General features: G+C 48.6%; 1 protein-coding gene across 1 annotated transcript; it reads right to left on the bottom strand.

Moving 5' to 3' along the window:
• Positions 1-13462: 13462 nt before the first annotated feature.
• On the bottom strand, positions 13463-16141 carry LOC125113822 (leucine-rich repeat-containing protein 37A-like). Its single transcript, XM_047756778.1, has 3 exons — positions 16129-16141; positions 13923-16018; positions 13463-13525 (listed from the first exon to the last, which is right to left on the bottom strand). The coding sequence occupies exons 1-3, from the start codon at positions 16139-16141 to the stop codon at positions 13463-13465; spliced, it is 2172 nt and encodes a 723-aa protein (XP_047612734.1).
• Positions 16142-18203: the final 2062 nt, after the last annotated feature.

Consider the following 18203-nt stretch of genomic DNA (forward strand, 5'->3'; position numbering starts at 1 on the left):
TCTTTTTTGGTTTTCTTTTTTCCTTTAAAAGATTTTTGTTTAAATTATAGTTGATTTACAACGTTCTGTCAGCTTCTGCTTCTAATGGTATCCTTGGCCAGCACCAGTGTCTTCTTTTTGTTTCTTTCGGCCATGCCCGTAGTCATACACACATGTATTCCTTTTCTCACATTATCCTCCATCATGTTCCCTCACAACCCAAGTCTTATTTAACTTAGGGATGGTGATCTCTGCTCTGTCTGAATTTAATTTATTAGTATTATTTTTTAAAATTTTGGCTGTGCCCACAGCATGTGGAAGTTCTCGGGCCAGGATTCAAACCTGCACCACAGCTGTAATCAGAACCACTGCAGTGATAACGTCAGATCCATAACTGCTAGGCCACCAGGGAACTCCCTGCTCTGTTTTCATTTCAGCCTTTCTTCTCATGCCCTCCTTTGTGTCCTTCTCTCCCTCCCCTGCTCTCTCTCTCCCCCTCTCCCCTCCCCCCCATCATCTCTCTCTCTCTCTCTCTCTCTCTCTCTCTCTCTCTCTCTCTCTCTCTCTCTCTCTCTCTCTCTCGCACACACACCCCAACCCATCCAATCTTCCCACCAAATCACATAGTTAACGTCTATTCTTTAGACCACAAAGTCTCTGTTAGAGTTCAGCTCTGGTTGGCATCAACCTTGCAGAGCTGGTTGTGCTCCTTGCTGGGGCCTGCCGCCTCCGCCTCCGCCTCCTGGTTCAGCTGGCGGGGGCATCGGGTGACCCCAAAGGCTGCTCAGGGGCTGAGTGTAGGCCTTGGAGTTCTGGGGCGAGTGTGGGATAAGGAAGAGCACCTGCCGGGACCCCTTGCTCCCGAGGCAGAGCTGAGAGTCCTGGGGAAACGTCTCCGCCATGCTGCAGAGCTAGCAGGAGCCTCAGAAAGACAGCAACTTTTGCCTGACTGGCAGGAACTGCAGAACCCAAAGGACTGACAGTGGGAAACCCAGCGGAGACGGGATTAAGATGGCGGAATAGAAGGACTGGAGCTCAACTTCTCTCCTAAAAACAACAAAATTACAACCAAACGCTGAGCAATCTTCAACCAAATGGACTGGAAACGTTCAAAAAGATATCCTACTCCAGAAGACAAAGAGGAGGCCACATCAGGAGGTAGGAGGGGCGATTATTCCATAGAAGCAACCCCATGCCTCCCGGGTGGGACACCCCACAGACTGGAAAGGAACTGGTCACAGAGACTCACCCACAGGAGTGAGAGTTCTGAGCCCCATGTCAAGTCCCCATGCCTGGGGATCTGGCATTGGAGAAAGAGCTCCCCAAGCATCTGGCACTGAAGGCCAGAGGGGCTTGTGTGCAAGAGCTCCACGGGACTGGGGGAAACGGAGACCCCATTCTTAAAAGGCACACACAAACTTTCACGTGCACTGGGTCCCAGGGCAAAGCAAAGGCTCCAGAGGCATCTGGGTCAGACCTGACTGCAGTTCTCGGAGGATCTCCTGGAAAAACAGGGCATGAATGTGGCTTGTTGTGGGGGAAGGACACTGGAAGCAAAGCTCTTGGGAATATTCATCAGCGTGTGTTCCTCTGGAGGTGGCCATGTGGGGAAAATCTGGACCCACCCATCAACACTCAGAAGCCCCAGGCCAAACAATCCAGGTGGGATCACAGCCCCCCCACCCCACCCCCAGGCACACAACCGCCTCTAATCTCACCCAGAGACAAAGCCAGAGGGATAGAAATCAGCTCCACCTACCAGTGGGCAGGCACCACTCCCTCCCATCAAGGAAGCCCACAGCAAGCCCCCTGGACCAACTTCAGCCACAAGGGGGGCAGACGCCAGAGCAAGAGAGGCTACCACTCTACCATCTGCAAAAAAGGTCACCACACCAAAAACCTATAAAAAGGAAAAGACAGCCAACTATACTCAGATAACGGAGAAAGAAAACCCCCCAGAAGAACAGCCAAGGGATCAGGAGATTCTCAGCCTCCAGGGAAAAGACTTTAGACTGTTGAAGCTGAAGATGATGCAAGACATTGGAAATAAACTGGAGGCAAAGATGGACAATTTACAACAAACACTGAGCAAAGAATTACAAGATGTAAAACTTAAGCAAGAAGAGATGCAAAATACAGTTAACTGAAATAAAAAAATTCATTTAGAAGCAGCCAACAGCAGAATACAGGAGGCAGAAGAATGAATAAGCCAGGTGGAGGACAGACTAGTGGAAATCGCTGATGCAGAACAGAAAAGAGAAAAAAGACGGGAAACAAATGAAGAGAGGCTCAGAGAACTCTGGGACAACGTTAAACGCACCAACATCCGTATCATAGGGGGTGCCAGAAGGAAAAGAGAGAGAGAAAGGGACAGAAAGAATATTCGAAGAGATAATAGCCGAAAACTTCCCTAACATGGGAGAGGAACCACTCACTCAAATCCAGGAAGCACCACGAGTACCATATAAAATAAACCCAAGGAGGAACACCCCGAGACACATACTAATCAAACTGACCAAAATTAAAGACAAAGAGAAAATCCTGAAAGCAGCTGGGGGAAAGAAACAAATAACATACAAGGGAACCCCGATAAGGCTATCAGCAGATTTCTCAGCAGAAACTGCAGGCCAGAAGGGAGTGGCACGATACACTTAACGTGATGAAAGGAAAAAACCTCCAGTCGAGATTACTTTGCCCAGCCAGGCTCTCATGCAGATTTGAAGGAGAAATCAAAAGCTTCACAGAGAAGCAAAAGCTAAGAGAATTCAGCAACGCTAAACCAGCTTCACGACAAATACTAAAGGAACGTCTCTAGGCAGGAAAGAAAAGGCCACAACCAGAAACAAAAATACCACAAATGGCAAGGCTCACCAGCAAAGGTATAATATACAGTAAAGATACAAAATCGTCCACACACAATTATGCCACCAAAGTCAGAAGAGGAGGGTACAGATGCAGGACACTGGAGAGGCCCTCGCAATTAAGAGACCAACAACGTAAAACAATCTCGCATATGTTTAGACTCTCCTATCAAAACTTCACAGCAGCTGCAAATCAAAAATCTACAACTGATACACAAACAAATAAGAAAAACCAACTCAAATACAACACTAAAGATCGTCATCAAACCACAAGAGGGGAGAACAAGAGAAGAAGGGAAGAAAAAAGAGCAGCAAAAACAAATCCAAAGCAATTAATAAAATGGCAATACGAACACACATACCAATAATTACCTTAAATGTGAATGGACTAAACGCCCCAGCCAAAAGACACAGACTGGCTGAATGGATGCAAAAACAAGACCCACATATGTGCTGTCTTCAAGAGACCCTCTTCACTTCCAGGCACATATACAAATTCAAAGAGAGAAGATGGATGAAAATATCCCATGCAAGCGGGAGTCAAAAGGAAGCTCCAGTAGCACTACTCATAGCAGACAACATAGACCTTAAAATGAAGACTATTTTAAGAGACAAGGAAGGTCACTACCTAACGATCAAAGGACCAACCCAAGAAGAAGATAGAACAATTTTAAGTATCTACACACCCGACATAGGATCACCACAATATGTAAGGCAACAGCTAACAACCTTAAAAGGACAAACCGACGATAACACAATCACAGTGGGGGACTTTAACGCCCCACTTACAGCAATGGACACATCATCCAGACAGAAAATCAATAAGGAAACACAGGCCCCGAATGAAGCCTTAGACCAGATGGACTTAATAGCTACTTATAGGACATGCCATCCAGAAAGCAACACACTCTTCTCAAGTGCACATGGAACATTCTCTAAGACTGATCACATCCTGGGCTACAAATCAAGCCTCGGTAACCTTAAGAAAATTGAAATCGTATCAAGCATCTTTTCCCACCACAACGCTCTATGACTGGAAATCAACAACCAGGGGGGAAAAAAAAAAACAAAACTGCAAAAACCACAAAGACGTGGAGACTAAACAACACGCTACGAAACAACCAATGGATCCCTGGAGAAATCAAAGAGGAAATTAAAAAATACCCGGAGGCAGAACAAACCCTCACACCATGCACCAAAATAAACTCAAAATGGCTGAAAGACTTAAATAGACGACAGGACACCATCAAACTCCTAGAAGAGAACATAGGCAAAATACTCTCTGACAGCAACATCATGAATATTTTCTCAGGTCAGTCTCCCAAAGCAATAGAAATTAGAGCAAAAATAAACCCATGGGACCTCATCAAACTGAAAAGCTTTTGCACAGCAAAGGAAACCCAAAAGAAAACAAAAAGACAACTTACAGAATGGGAGAAAACAGCTTCAAATGATGCAACCGACAAGGGCTTAATCTCTAGAATATATAAACAACATATACAACCCAGCAGCAAAAAAGCCAACCAATCAATGGAAAAATGGGCAAAAGACCTGAATAGACATTTCTCCAAAGAAGATATACAGATGGCCAACAAACACAGGAAAAAATGCTCAACATCGCTGGTTATAAGAGAAATGCAAATCAAAACTACCATGAGATATCACCTCACACCAGTCAGAATGGCCATCATTAATAAATCCACAAATAACAAGTGCTGGAGGGGCTGTGGAGAAAAGGGAACCCTCCTGCACTGTTGGTGGGAATGGAAACTGGTACAGCCACTATGGAGAACAGTTTGGAGATACCTTAGAAATCTATACATAGAACTTCCACATGACCCCGCAGTCCCACTCTTGGGCATCTATCCGGACAAAACTCTACTTAAAAGAGACACGTGCACCCGCATGTTCACTGCAGCACTATTCACAATAGCCAGGACATGGAAACAACCCAAATGTCCATCGACAGAGGATTGGATTCGGAAGACGTGGTATATATACACAATGGAATACGACTCAGCCATAAAAAAGAATGACATAATGCCATTTGCAGCAACATGGATGGAGCTAGAGAATCTCATCCTGAGTGAAATGAGCCAGAAAGACAAAGACAAATACCATATGATATCACTCATAACTGGAATCTAATATCCAGCACAAATGAACATCTCCTCAGAAAAGAAAATCATGGACTTGGAGAAGAGACTTGTGGCTGCCTGATGGGAGGGGGAGGGAGTGGGAGGGATCAGGAGCTTGGGCTTATCAGACACAACTTAGAATAGATTTACAAGGAGATCCTGCTGAATAGCATTGAGAACTTTGTCTAGATACTCATGTTGCAACAGAAGAAAGGGAGGGGGAAAAAATGTAATTGTAATGTATACATGTAAGTATAACCTGACCCCCTTGCTGTACAGTGGGGGAAAAAAAAAATTATTTATAAAAAAAAGACAAAAAAAAAAAATACCCGGAAGCAAATGACAACAAAGATGCAACACTCCAAAACCTATGGGATGCAGCAAAAGCAGTTCTAAGGAAAGTTTATAGCCATACAAGCCTACCTCAGGAAACAAGAAAAAGCAAATAAACAAGCTAACTTTACATCGAAAGCAGCTCGAGAGAGAAGAACAGACAAGACCTAAAGTCAGCAGAAGCAAAGGAATCATAAAGATCGAGCAGAAATCAATGAAAGGGAAACAAAGAAAACCACAGAAAAGATCAATGAAATGAAAAGCTGGTTCTTTGACAAGATCAACAAAGCTGACAAACCCTTAGCCAGACTTACCAAGAAAAAAAGAGAGAGGACGCCGCAAAGCAGTAAAATTAGACATGAAAAAGGAGAAGTAACAACGCACATCACAGAAACACAAAGGATCATAAGAGACTGCTACATGCAACTATACGCTGATAAAATGGAAAACCTAGAAGAAATGGACGCATTGTTAGAAAAGGACAATCTTCCAAGACTAAACCAAGATGAAATAGAAAAGATGAACAGACCCATCACAAGTCCTGAAATGGAAACTGTGATTAAAACACTTCCAACAAACAAAAGTCCAGGACCAGATGGCTTCGCAGGCAAATTCCACCAAACACTCTTAGCGAAGAGCTAACACCTATTCTTCTGAAACTATTCCAAAAGATCGTAGAGGAAGGGACACTCCCAAACTCATTCTATGAGGCCACCATCAACCTGGTACCAAAACCAGACAAAGGTACCACACAAAAAACCACAGGCAAAAATCCTCAACAAAAGACCAGCAAACCGCATCCAACAATACATTCAAAAGTATTGTACATCATGACCAAGTGGGATTTATCCCAGGGATGCAAGGGTTCTTCACTATCCACAAATCCATCAGTGTGATACACCTCATTAACAGACTGAAGAAGAAAAACCATATGATCCTCCCATTAGACGCAGAGAAACCCCTGACAAAACACAACCCCCATTTCTGATGAAAAAACCCTTCAGAAAGTGGGCATAGAGGGAACCTACCTCAACATAATATGACAAACCCACAGCTAACATTACTCTCAGTGGTGAAAAGCTGAAAGAATTCCCACTGAGATCAGGAACAAGACAAGGATATCCGCTCTCACGACTACTATTCAACATCGTTTTGGAAGTCCCAGCCACAGCAATCAGAGAAGTAAAAGAGATAAAAGGAATCCAAACTGGAAAGGAAGAAGTAAAACCATCACTATGCGCAGATACACGATACTATACCTAGAGAATCCTAAAGACTACCAGAAAACTGTTAAAGAGCTCATCAATGAACTCGGCAAAGTCGCAGGATACAAAATTAATATACAGAGCTGCCCTTCTCTTCTCTTTTTCCAAACCATACTGGGAGGCCCCATACAGAACTACAGGAGGGTTAGGGCTGCATATGAAGTCCTTTGATTTTTTGCCCACGTTAAATTTTTTTAAAAAGCTAAAATGTGGGAGTTCCCATCATATCTCAGCAGTTTGCAAACCCGACTAGCATCCATGACGACGCAGGTTCGATCCCTGGCCTTGCTCAGTGGATCAAGGATCTGGCATTGTCGTGAGCTGTGGTGTATATTGCACAGGCTCGGACCCTGTGTTGCTGTGGCTGTGGTGCAGGCTGGCGGCCACGGCTCCGATTGGACCCCTAGCCTGGAAACCTCCCTGTGCCACAGGTGTGGCCCTCAAAAGACAAAACAAACAAACAAACAAAAACGGGAAAATGTGCCTAAAATATACGTAGCTGTTCAGTTTAATAATTACAAAACAAATCCTCTCGTGTAACATCATCATTCTCAGTGGTGTAAAATATACGTAGCTGTTCAGTTTAATAATTACAAAACAAATCCATTCATGTCAAGAAAGAATACCACCAGCATCCCTTTGTTTTTCTATATATTTTAACTTTTTACACACTTGAAATTCTACACTTATGTATAAAATCTCAATCTTTTGAGACAAGAATCCCTTGAGAATTTCATAAGAGCAATGGTCCTTTTCCCTAGGAAACTGAACTTTCTTGAACACATGCAAAGGTATGCAAGCAATTTCCATTTGTGGGCTATCCTTCTATGGCAGAGGTCTGTGAAGAGAGTAGACTGAATTCAGAGGGCCGCACTTGGATGGGAAATCAAATTACATCCCAATTTTCACAAATCTCTAACGAAAATGAGCATTTCCTTCCACTGTGAACGTAGGCAACAAACCACAGTGGACAGCAACACGGTGAATTTGGTCCCCAGGAGAAATCACAGATCATTTCATATCACACATTTGTTGCAGATCTTTTTTTTTTAAACACATCCTAATGAACATGTCAGCAGTTGCATGTACCGGTGCATGTAAGGAACCCAAAACACAGTGGCTATGAAGTAAACGGTGGCTGTAATACAGCCTAGTGGTTCGACACAGGAGCTCAGGGCTCCAAAGGCCTTGGTTCAAACGTTGGCTCCCCCACTTCATGAAGAGACAGACCTGAGCCAACATGCTTCATTTCGCCAAGACTCGGCTTCTTCATGGGGATAATGATACCTTCCCCCACTGGGCTGTGGTGAGGAGCGCATGAACCGGAACCACATAATGGGCTTAGGACCCACCCTGTCCGGCACTGTCCGCAGGCCCATTCATGCAACTCCCACTACTATTGTTACTTCCCAACAATGCAAAGCTCCTCCTAAGTGAGGTCTGATTCCTGATTTTTCCTTTTCCCTGGTTCATGCCAGATAAACCAAATCAACCTTAGGAAGCATATTACCTTTAAATCTTGATTGTACATGTGCTCCCCCCCACACCCCCACAAGACTCTCATCCTCTCAATTCCTCTGTTAATACTTCTCTTGCACATATCTTGAACTATCATTTATTCTCATCGCTGCCCTGCAGTTATAGTAGTTATTAGCCCTACCACTGTATCTTGGGCTTTGAGTTAAGCGTAGCATATTTATTACTATATCATTAATTTTATTTGTTGCCCCCCCCCCCCACCTTTTTCTAGGACTGTACCCATGGCTAGGGGTCAAATCAGGGCTGTAGCTGCTGGCCTACCCCATAGCCACAACAACACAGGATCCAAGCAGCATCTGCGACCTACACCACAGCCCTCGGCAACGCCAGATCCTTAACCCACTGAGCAAGGACAGGGATCGAACCTGCGTTCTCATGGATGCTAGTCAAATTCGTTTCTACTGAGCTCGCCAGGAACTCATTAGTTGAATATATATCATTAATTTGAAAAATATTATGAAAACCATTTCAATATAATTGGTTTCCTTTGTCTTTCTAGATACTTGAACTTATTATACATTTATTGATTGATTTTTTTAATAGAAATTTATTGTCTCTCAGTTCTGTGAGAAGTCTGAGACCAAGATGTTGGCAGGGCCACGCCCTCTCTGAAGTTCCTAGAAGGATCTGTTCCAGGCCCCTCTCCTGATTGCTCATAGTTCTTTGACTTGTGGTAGCATAACTCCAGGGTTCATGTGGGTTTTGTTGTTGTTGTTGTTGTTGTTGTCTTTTTAGGGCCGCACCCATGGCACATGCAGTTCCCAAGCTAGGGGTTGAATCAGAGCTGCAGCCGCCAGCCGCAGCCGCCACCCACAGCCACAGCAACACCAGATCCACGCTGCGTCTGCGACCTACACCATAGTTCACGGCAACGCCGGATCCTTAACCCACTGAGTAAGGCCAGGGATCAAACCCGCATCCTCATGGATCCTAGGAGGGTTTGTTACTGCTGAGCCACAATGGGAATGCCTTACCTTATTATACAGTTAAAAACATTACCCCAAGGACAGAGCTTCTACAGATTGCCAATGAGATATACGTGGAGACTGGGGGTAGGTTAAGAAATCCTGCCCTGGGTAACCAGTGACCCCAAGTTAGGAACCTCTGTTTATAAGATACAAACCTCAAGCTAATTTAGAAATCCTCAAACCTCACTAGACTCCCAAACACATGCTTTTTAAATATTGTAAATTTCAGTTTAGTTTTTAAAATTATGTAGCATATATATATATATATATATATATATATATATATATATACTCACCTGGCTCAAAATTCCAAAGGTATGGAGGACCCAATCCAAGGTTTTGCTCTGACCCCTGACCCTCAATCTACCAGCACGCTCCACTCCCCAGAGGAAACTAACATTATCTATCTCTTGTGCCAAATGACTTTCATTTTTCTTACAAGTTTGAGAAATAAAATCTCCAAGTCAGATACCATCATGGACAATAAAAACTACATATAATATTTAGCAAATCTGTCAATTAAAAAAAATTGGAGTTCCCATTGTGGCTCAGCAGGTTACGAACCCACCATAGTGTCTGTGAGGATGCGGGTTCAGGCCTGGCCCTGCTCAGTGGGTTGAGGATCCAGTGTAACTGTGAGGTGCAGTGTAAGTCGCAGATACAGCTCAGATCTCATGTTGCTGTGGCTGTGGCGTAGGCCTGTGGCTACAGCTCCAATTCAACCCCTAGCCTGGGAATTTCCATAAGCTGTGGGTATGGCCCTAAGGAAGAAAGAAAGAAGAAAGGAAGGAAGGAGGGAAGAAGGGAGGGAGGGAAGGAAGGAAGGAAGGAAGGAAGGAAGGAAGGAAGGAAGGAAGGAAGGAAGGAAGAAAGAAAGAAAGAAAGAAAGAAAGAAAGAAAGAAAGAAAGAAAGAAAGAAAGAAAGAAAGAAAGAAAGAAAGAAAAAGAAAGAAAGAAAAAGAAAGACAGACAGACACACACATAGAATTTCAGTCAATAGATTGCTTTGAAATATGGAGAGGGAAATACTTTTCTCACAGCTTCTGACCTCAAAATTATGGGCCAAGAAGGACCTTACAATGGAAGATGTTATATTCATATTTGGAGAGAATATACTCACAGTGTCTCAACCCACTGGAATGCCTTCCATGTATTTCCATCAATGTAAGAAATAGCGTTTCCTTGGAAATCTCTGTGAAGAAACATAGTTCATAACTTTAATAGGCAACAAAAGAATAAAGAGGATAAGTAAGAGAATCATGGCCACCTTGTGGGGACTATTCAAATGCGGAAAGGACCAGCTTTCTAATTTCCACAGCTTTTCAGCTTCCAAGTGGGCACTGTTAGTAAAGACGCAATGCGAGGCCACTGGCACCAACAAGGAGGCATTACCTCGGAACCTGACTTCCTATCTGTCCAATTCCTTGGATAGATAATGCCAGTTACTCTGAATGTAAGTTTTTTTCCCCCCAGTCACCTCAAACGACTCCTTCTGGGCGTTCCTGTCATGGCTTAGCAGAAACAAATCCGACTAGTATCCACGAGGATGCAGGTTCGACCCCTGGCCTCGCTCAGTCGGTTAAGGATCTGGCGTGTGCCACGTAGGTCACTGACATGGCTTGGATCTGGCATTGCTTCGGCTGCGGCGCAGAACGGCGACTGTAGCCCTGATTCGACCCCTAGCCTGGGAACTTCCATGTGCCGCAGCTGTGGCCCTAAGAAGCAAAATAAATAAATAAATAAATAAAAACTGAAATGACTCCTTGGACAAATCAATGAGAAAAAAACAGCAAAAATGTATCAGTATCAGCCAAACAAAGCAATCCTAAGTCAGGCAACACCCACGCTTTGGCTCAGTGGCCTCTGAATCTCTCCAGGTATTAGAAGGGTAAAGGCAGTCAGAAATTAGAGGGACCAGCACAGAAATCTCTCTCAGACATACTGCACAGGAAAAAGCACACTGAACAAGGAGGAAAGTCATGACCTCACTGGGGAAAAACAAAAAGGAAAGAGACTGGAAGGTAAGACATACATCCAAATAGTAACGGGAGTTTTCTTATGCGTGGGGTGGGATAAGTCCAAACAGATACCTGTAGGCCCATCTGCCTAGGGGACAGTTCCACTCAAACAGAAGCCTCCTGATTGCTTTATGCTCACCAGTGCCCGAGGCCCAAAACTCCGCTCGCCTCCCTCCAACGGGTTCTCCTTCCAGACTGCTGTGTTTCCACCGGTTACACCATCCCTCGCATCAACATTCAAGATTTTTCCCTTTCCTGGACTCCCCGCCCCAGCTCCAGTCAACTGCTAAATCTTGTCAGTTCTTCCTTCGTGGTGCTCTCAGCAGTTCCTTTCTACTTCCATCACAACCCCTCCAACTTCTCACTTTACTCCTAGATTTCAGTGCAGCATTCACTGTGGTCTCCCTGAATTCACCTTTTCCCCTCTAGATCACTCTGCATATGGAACCGAAAATAACCCCCTTGTTTCCATCCATCATCTGTGTCTCTTGCTTAGAAACTTTGCATGGCACCCGTATCTTAAGGGCGTTAACTTCCAAACCTCCGTGGCCGACAGTCAAGGGTTTTCCATAATCACATCTTTCGCTGTTGCCTGACCCAGCTCTTGGCAGCCAGACCGATCGATGAAATCCTGATCACCGCTACAGCCACACTGAGGCCCGAACTCTACCCCCTACTTTTTCTCTAACAACTCACAGCTAATCTTTAAGTCCCAGCTAAAGTTGCAGCTTATCCATGCAGCTTTCCCTGGCCGCCACACCCCAGTGAGGACCGGTGCTGGATGCATTACGGTACCTTTCTATAGCTCTTCTAACACCTCGTTATATATCGCCGCCCTTTTAAAGGCATATTCCTCTTCTTCCCACATATCACTGTCCTGTTCTGGAGACAACGCCACACTTCCGTGGCTCTCACAGTATTTAGCCCTGATTTGGCACAAAATGGGTACCACATAGAGAAAGCCAGGTGACAAAGACGCGTTCTAGATATAACAGAGGGACTGGATAATCATAACAATAGCTAACAAGTGGGAGTTCCCTTTGTGGCTCAGCGGTTAACGAACCGCTGACTGGTATCCATGAGGATGAGGGTTCGACCCCTGATCCCGCTCAGTGGGTTAAGGATCCGGGGTTGCCGTGAGCTGCGGTGTACGTCTCAGACACGGCTCAGATCCCGCGTCGCTGTGGCTGTGCTGTAGGCTGACAGCTGGAGCTCTGCATCGAGCCCTAGCCAGGGAACTTTCACGTGCTGTGGGTGCGGCCACAGGAAAAAAATAGCTAACAATCAAATACATGCTAGGCACTGACATGAAAGCTTCACCTGTCTTAACTCATCTAAATTGCCCAACACGTCTCGATTCTGTGAGATGGTGACTGTCATAATTCCCATTTTACAGATGCGGAAAGTAAGTCAAAAAGCTAATACATGACTGCCCTGGGTTCAAACCCACAAAGTCTGGTTCCAGAATCCCCACTCTTAAGCCCTTTGTTGTGTTCTCACCAATGACATGGGGAAAGGGACACGTTACTGTGAAGAGGATGGAGCAAAGGCAGGAGAAGAGTAGATGTTAACGAACTAATGGGGTAAAAAATGGAGAATGAGAAAGAATAAGGGCAATCATATGGAACAGACTGGAGAAGAGGGAACAACAGTGAGAAGAACGAACATAGGGAATCGCTGACAAACAAAAAGTGAAGACAGAAAGTCAGTCAACACGGGCTGGGGAGATGAGAAAGACCTGGAAGAGAGGCTGCCATGCCAGGCGGGATGCAGAGAACAAATGAGGAAAGGCAATTCTTGGAATTCCGTCGTGGCTCAGAGGAAACGAAGCTGACTAGCATCCATGAGGACGCAGGTTCCGTCCCTGGCCTCGCTCAGTGGGTTAAGGATCCGGTGTTGCCATGAGCTGTGGTGTAGGTCGCAGACGCGGCTCAGATCTGGCGTTGCTGTGGCTGTGGTGTAGGCCGGCAGCTCCAGCTCCGATTCCACCCCTAGCCTGGGAACCTCCATACGCCACCGGCGGCCCCAACCCCCCCCCAAAAGAAAAAAAACCAAACCATTCTTACAAGACGGTGAAGGTGTGGTTGTAGCTCTTGGGCCCTAGAACAGGCACACTGCGGAGCCTCTGATTTGGGCTGAGTCCAGTGCACGACAGCATCTCATTTCTGCAGGTACACAGCTCACATATGTCGACGTGCTCTGCGACGACATTCTGTTCTGACTGCTCCTTTTCTGGGGGGTATTGGGCGGAGTGCACCACCGAAGACTGCGCAGAAGGAAGGGTTGTCTCAGTTGACCCTGGCTGAGAAGTTATGCCAACAGGTGGAGCTGTGACTTGAGTCAGGCCTGGGTAAGGAAGTGTCACCGCAGGGTATTCTGGAGCGGGAGATGTCGTCTCTTGCAGGACCGTAGAAGGTTCAGCCTCTGCAGTAGGGCGTAGAGTGGTGGTAGGCTCCTGACTTTGATCCTCACTTGGAGCTGGAACTGTCACCTCCTGATGCAATGGCTCTGGAGGCTGAGGTGGGGTCTCTTGCTCGGCTGGAGGAGGTTCAGCCTCCACACCGGATCCTGTGGTTTCAGTCAGTTCCACGTCCACAGGTTGAACTGTGACTTGAGTCAGGTCTGCATGTGGAAGTGTCGTCTCAGGGTGTTCTATAGGGGGAGCTGTAGTCTGCTGCAGGCCTGTAGAATGTTCAGCCTCCGTGGTGAGTTCTGCAGTTGTGGTAGGCTCCTGGTCCACAGGCTTACCTGTGACACTGGGGGACGTTGGAAGCTCAGCCTGACCCTGATGTGGTGGTAGAACTGTTTGGCTCTGACTTACGGGAGGCTGGGTTAGGGTCTCCTGCGTGGCTGGAGAAGGTTCCTCCTCCTTCGTGGGTTCCGTTGTTATGCTAAGTCCCAGGTCCAGAGGCTGAACTGTGACTTCAGTCAAGGCTGGATGCTGATGCTGAACCTGCTCTGGACGTGGAAGCGTCGCCTCGGTGGGGTTTGGGGGGGGAGTTGTAGGATGTTCAACCTCCGTGGTAGGTTCTGGAGTCACAGTAAGCACCACGTCCAAAGGCTGAACCGGGGCGTTGGGCAATGTTGGATATGGAGCTTGGTCCTGACCTGGCGCTGCATTCGTCACAGACTGATACAATGGAGGCTGGACCACAACCTCTTTAGGTGGCTCCAGAGTCTGAGCTGGGGTCTCCTGCGTGGCTGCAGAAGGTTCATCCCCCTTAGCGGGTTCTGCACTTACGGTCAGTTCCAGGTCTGAAGGTTGAACTGTGACTTCCGTCAGGTATGGACGCTGAGCCTGAAGCTGCTCTGGATGTGGAAGTGTCGCCTCGAGGTATGTTGGAGGAGCTGTCGTCTGCTGCAGGGCTGTGGGATGGTCAGCCTCCATAGCAGGTTCTGGAGGTTTAACTGCGACACTCGGCGGAGCCTGGTCCTGTCCAAGCGTCGGAACCGTCATCCCAGGATGCACTGGACTTTGTGCCTCCACCTCCTTAGGTGGCTCTGGAGGCTGAGGCGGGGCCCCCTGCTGGGCTGGAGAAGGGTCCGTCTCTTTGAGGGGTTCCAAAAGCTCCTGTTGGATCGAGGAAGCCTCTGTATGCCCAGGGGACTGCAGAAGTTCGGGGAGGGGCCCTTGAGAGGCCAAAAATGGTCCCACCTTCTCAGGAGGCTCTGACGGCTGAGCCTGAAGCTCCTGCTGTGTGGCAGAAGGTTCTCCCTCCTTCGGGGGCTGCGGAGATGCAGCTGGGGCCCCAAGGGGAACGGGAGACTGAGCTGGGGCCTCCTCCTGGGCTAAAGAAAGCTCCATTCCCCCAGGGGGATCTAGAGTCTGAGCAGGGCCCTCCTGCTGCACTGGAGAGGTTTCCACCTCCTCAGTGGGCTCTAGAGTTAAGACAAGCGCCAGATCCAAAGGTTTCCCTGTGGCACTAGACAACCCTGGACGTTGCGCTTCACCGGGACCTGGAGGTGAGAATGTCGCCTCTTCATTTACTGAAGGCTGAGCTTCGACCTCTGCAGAGGCCTCTGGAGGCTGAGCTGGGTGCTCCTGATGGCTGGGAGCAGGTTCGGTTTCCGCAGGAACCTCTTCAGGCCGAGCTGGGGCTGAATGCTGACCTGAAAACTCCTGCTGGCCTGACAACAGTTGCAACTGCTCCGGGGACACCGCAGACTGCACCGAGGTTTCTGGTGGCAGTGGAAAAGCTTCAACCTCATTACTGGATGCTGGACTTAAGGTGAGCACAAGATCCACAGGTTTAACAGTGACACTGCTGGGCCGCTGCGGAAGCTGAGCTTGATCCTGACCTAGCGGAGAAACTGTTGTCACGTGATGCTCTGGAGCGACAGCTACATGCTCATTAGAGAGCGCTGGATGCTGAGCTGGGGAGGATTCAACCTCACCAGGAGCCTCTGGATGCTGACCCGGGGCCTCCTCATGAACGGTAGCAGCTTCTGGAGATTGATCTGGAGCCTCTTGTTGAACTGGCAAAGGTTCAACTTCCTCAGGTGGCTGTGGAGGCAGCGTGGGGGCCTCATGCTGGGTTGTAGAAAATCCCACACTGGTGTGGGACACCGATGGCTGAGTGGAAGGCTTGGGCGGATTTGGAGACGGTCCCACCTCTGGGCTGGCTTCTGTGCTTATGGTAAGCCCCACATCCACAGGCTTGACAGTGACATTGGCTCCGTTTGACTGCTGAGCATGATGGTGACTTGGAGGTGAAACTGTCACTTCATGATGCTCTGGAGGTTGAGCTGGCTGTTCCTGTTGAGCTGGCAAAGGCTCCGCCTCCCCAGAAGGTGGCTCTGGAGGCTGAGCTGGTTGCTCCTGCAGGGTTGCAGAAGATTCCGTCTCCTCGGGGTGCTTAACAGGCTGAGGCAGGGCCTCCTGCTGGGCTGTAGTTGACTCAGCTTCCTTAGTAGGCTCTGGAGTAATGGTAGGTCCCAAATCCAGAGGCTGAGGTGTCGCATTGGGCAAGTGCAAATGAATGGGATGTGGCCGATGACGCGGAGCTTCTAGCTCATCGCTCCCTGGCCTCTGAAGTACATCCTGGGTAGGGAACCCTGGGGCGTGAGCTGGGGACCCTAGCTGGACTGGGGAAGTTTCCACCTCCTCAGGGCGCTCTGGAGGCTGAGCTTGGGTCTCCTGCTGGAGTGAAGAGTCAACCTCTTCGCGGCTGAGGTGGGACCTCCTCCAGGACTGGAGGAGTTTCAGACTCCTCAGGGCTCTCTGGAGCCTGCAATAAGGCATCCTGCTGGACTGGAGCAGGTTCAACCTTTTTAGTGACCTCTGGTGTTACGGTAAGGGCCAGATCCAGAGGTGTCACAGTGACACTGTGCCAGCCTGACTGCTGAGCTTCATTTACCCTATGATGTGCTGATGGCTGCCCTCCAGCCTCCTTAAGTGTCTCCGAAGCTTGGGCTAGGAGGGCCTCCTGAAGGCTTGAAGTTTCCATTTCCTCAGGGGCCTCTGCAGGCTGAAACAGAGCCTCCTGCTCAAGTGGAAGTGATTCTGCCTCTTCCGTGGGCTGTGGATGCTGAGCCTGGGCCTCTGCCTGGAGTGGAAAAGATGCAGCCTCCTCAGGGGTCTGCAGATGCTGAGCAGGGGCCTCTTCCTGGGGTGAGGATTCCACCTCCTCAGGGGGCTCAGTAGGTAGATCTGGGTCCTCTACAAAATCTGCAGGTAGATTAGGATAAAAGACACTCACACCGGGATCGAAATGATTATCCTGCCACTGTTCCAGTTGCTGAGTTTCTTCAGACTGGCCCCTAGTTCCAGCACTAACTTTGCAAGCTGTCTGCGCTGAAACAGAACTTTCTTCAAGTTTGGGGGCGAAACAGTAAGTTTGGTTGGTTTTGACCTCTTGCTACCTAGAGGCGGGACAAGTAGTTCAAATAATTGGTGATCTTCAGCCTGGTCGGGACCTATCCTCTCAACCTTCCTTTGGAGTGCACGCAGAACTAAGCCCTGACTCTGACCCCAACCTAGCACCAGAGGCACCTCTGGGAAACTCTGATGCTGCCTTAGCCTGTCATTCAGATGCTGCTGGTCAACAGAAGAGTGATCTGGCCTTGCAGGCAACTCACCAACTGAATCCGCGTGCGTCCGGGTCTGGAACGAAAGTCTCCGTTACCTCCTGACTGGGCGGGGCGAACATCTGGGCTGGAGAGGAGGCCATGGAGTAAGCAAAGCCCCCCGGCTCTGCCGAGGGTGCAAGCTCATGGGGCGAGTCCAGTGAGCGTTCAGAGGTCAGCCCTGGGGGGTCGGAGGTCAGGGGGACATGGTCCGGGGCCCAGTCCGACGCCTGAGCTACCTGGACCAGAAGCCACAACGGTGGCCACGAAAGGAGGAGCAGTGGGGACCAAAGGTAAAGGCGCGACATGACGGGACGTTCCCTGAGCGGGAGCTGAACCACTAAGGCAGCGCCCTGTCAGCAACCGTGTGCCCCGTCCTCCGCCTCACCTCACACGGCTTAGCTGGGCCGTCTCCAGGCAGCCCCCCCTTAGTTAAGTTCGCTCTCCTTGGGCCCCTCTAGGCACTCCCCCTTTCATTGCGTTCCCCTTCATCACGCCGCCGCCATAGTTAAGTTCCCTTGAGTTCCGCCCCCTTGTTAGGTTTCAGGCCCCGCCCCGGAGCCAAGCTGCGCCTCCCGCCTCCCCCCCCAGAGAGCCTTTCTCCCAGGGTCCGGAGGACCCTCCCCCTTGCAAAGGCAACAGTTCTCCCCTGCGCAGCCCCCTCCCCAGCCCCTTGCCCTCCCCAGCCCCGCGGTGCCGCCCCTCCCATCCGCCCTGGCGCCCACAACTGGGCAGGATGGGGGCTGCCGACAAGAGCCGCCCTCGACTCCAGAGGCCTAGGGGTGGCGGGGTGGGAGGTGCAGAGCTCCCCAAGGAAGCCGCAGGGCCTAGCGGTCCAGGAAATTCAAAAATGCTAGTCCAGTTCTGGTCGTTTGAACGCCACCTCCTCAAAGTGAGACCTGAGAGACATTCTTCCTCCCCTTGGCCACACTGTTTCCAAGAGAAGGAGCTGACCTGCAAAATGAGCACCAGTCAGGGTGCCAGGAGGGGAACACACCTCACAGGTGGCCGTTATGAAAATGTTGCCATTTCCTCT

The sequence above is a fragment of the Phacochoerus africanus genome, chromosome 14, assembly GCF_016906955.1.
Source record: "Phacochoerus africanus isolate WHEZ1 chromosome 14, ROS_Pafr_v1, whole genome shotgun sequence".
NCBI classification, from domain to species: Eukaryota; Metazoa; Chordata; class Mammalia; order Artiodactyla; family Suidae; genus Phacochoerus; species Phacochoerus africanus.

What these genes read in the sequence shown, in the direction of transcription:
- LOC125113822 (XM_047756778.1), bottom strand. An exon ending in AGACCCTAACCCAGCCTCCC is followed by an intron (nt 13,526 to 13,922) that starts GTAAGTCAGAGC and finishes GCCCTACTGCAG; the next exon opens with AGGCTGAACCTTCTACGGTC.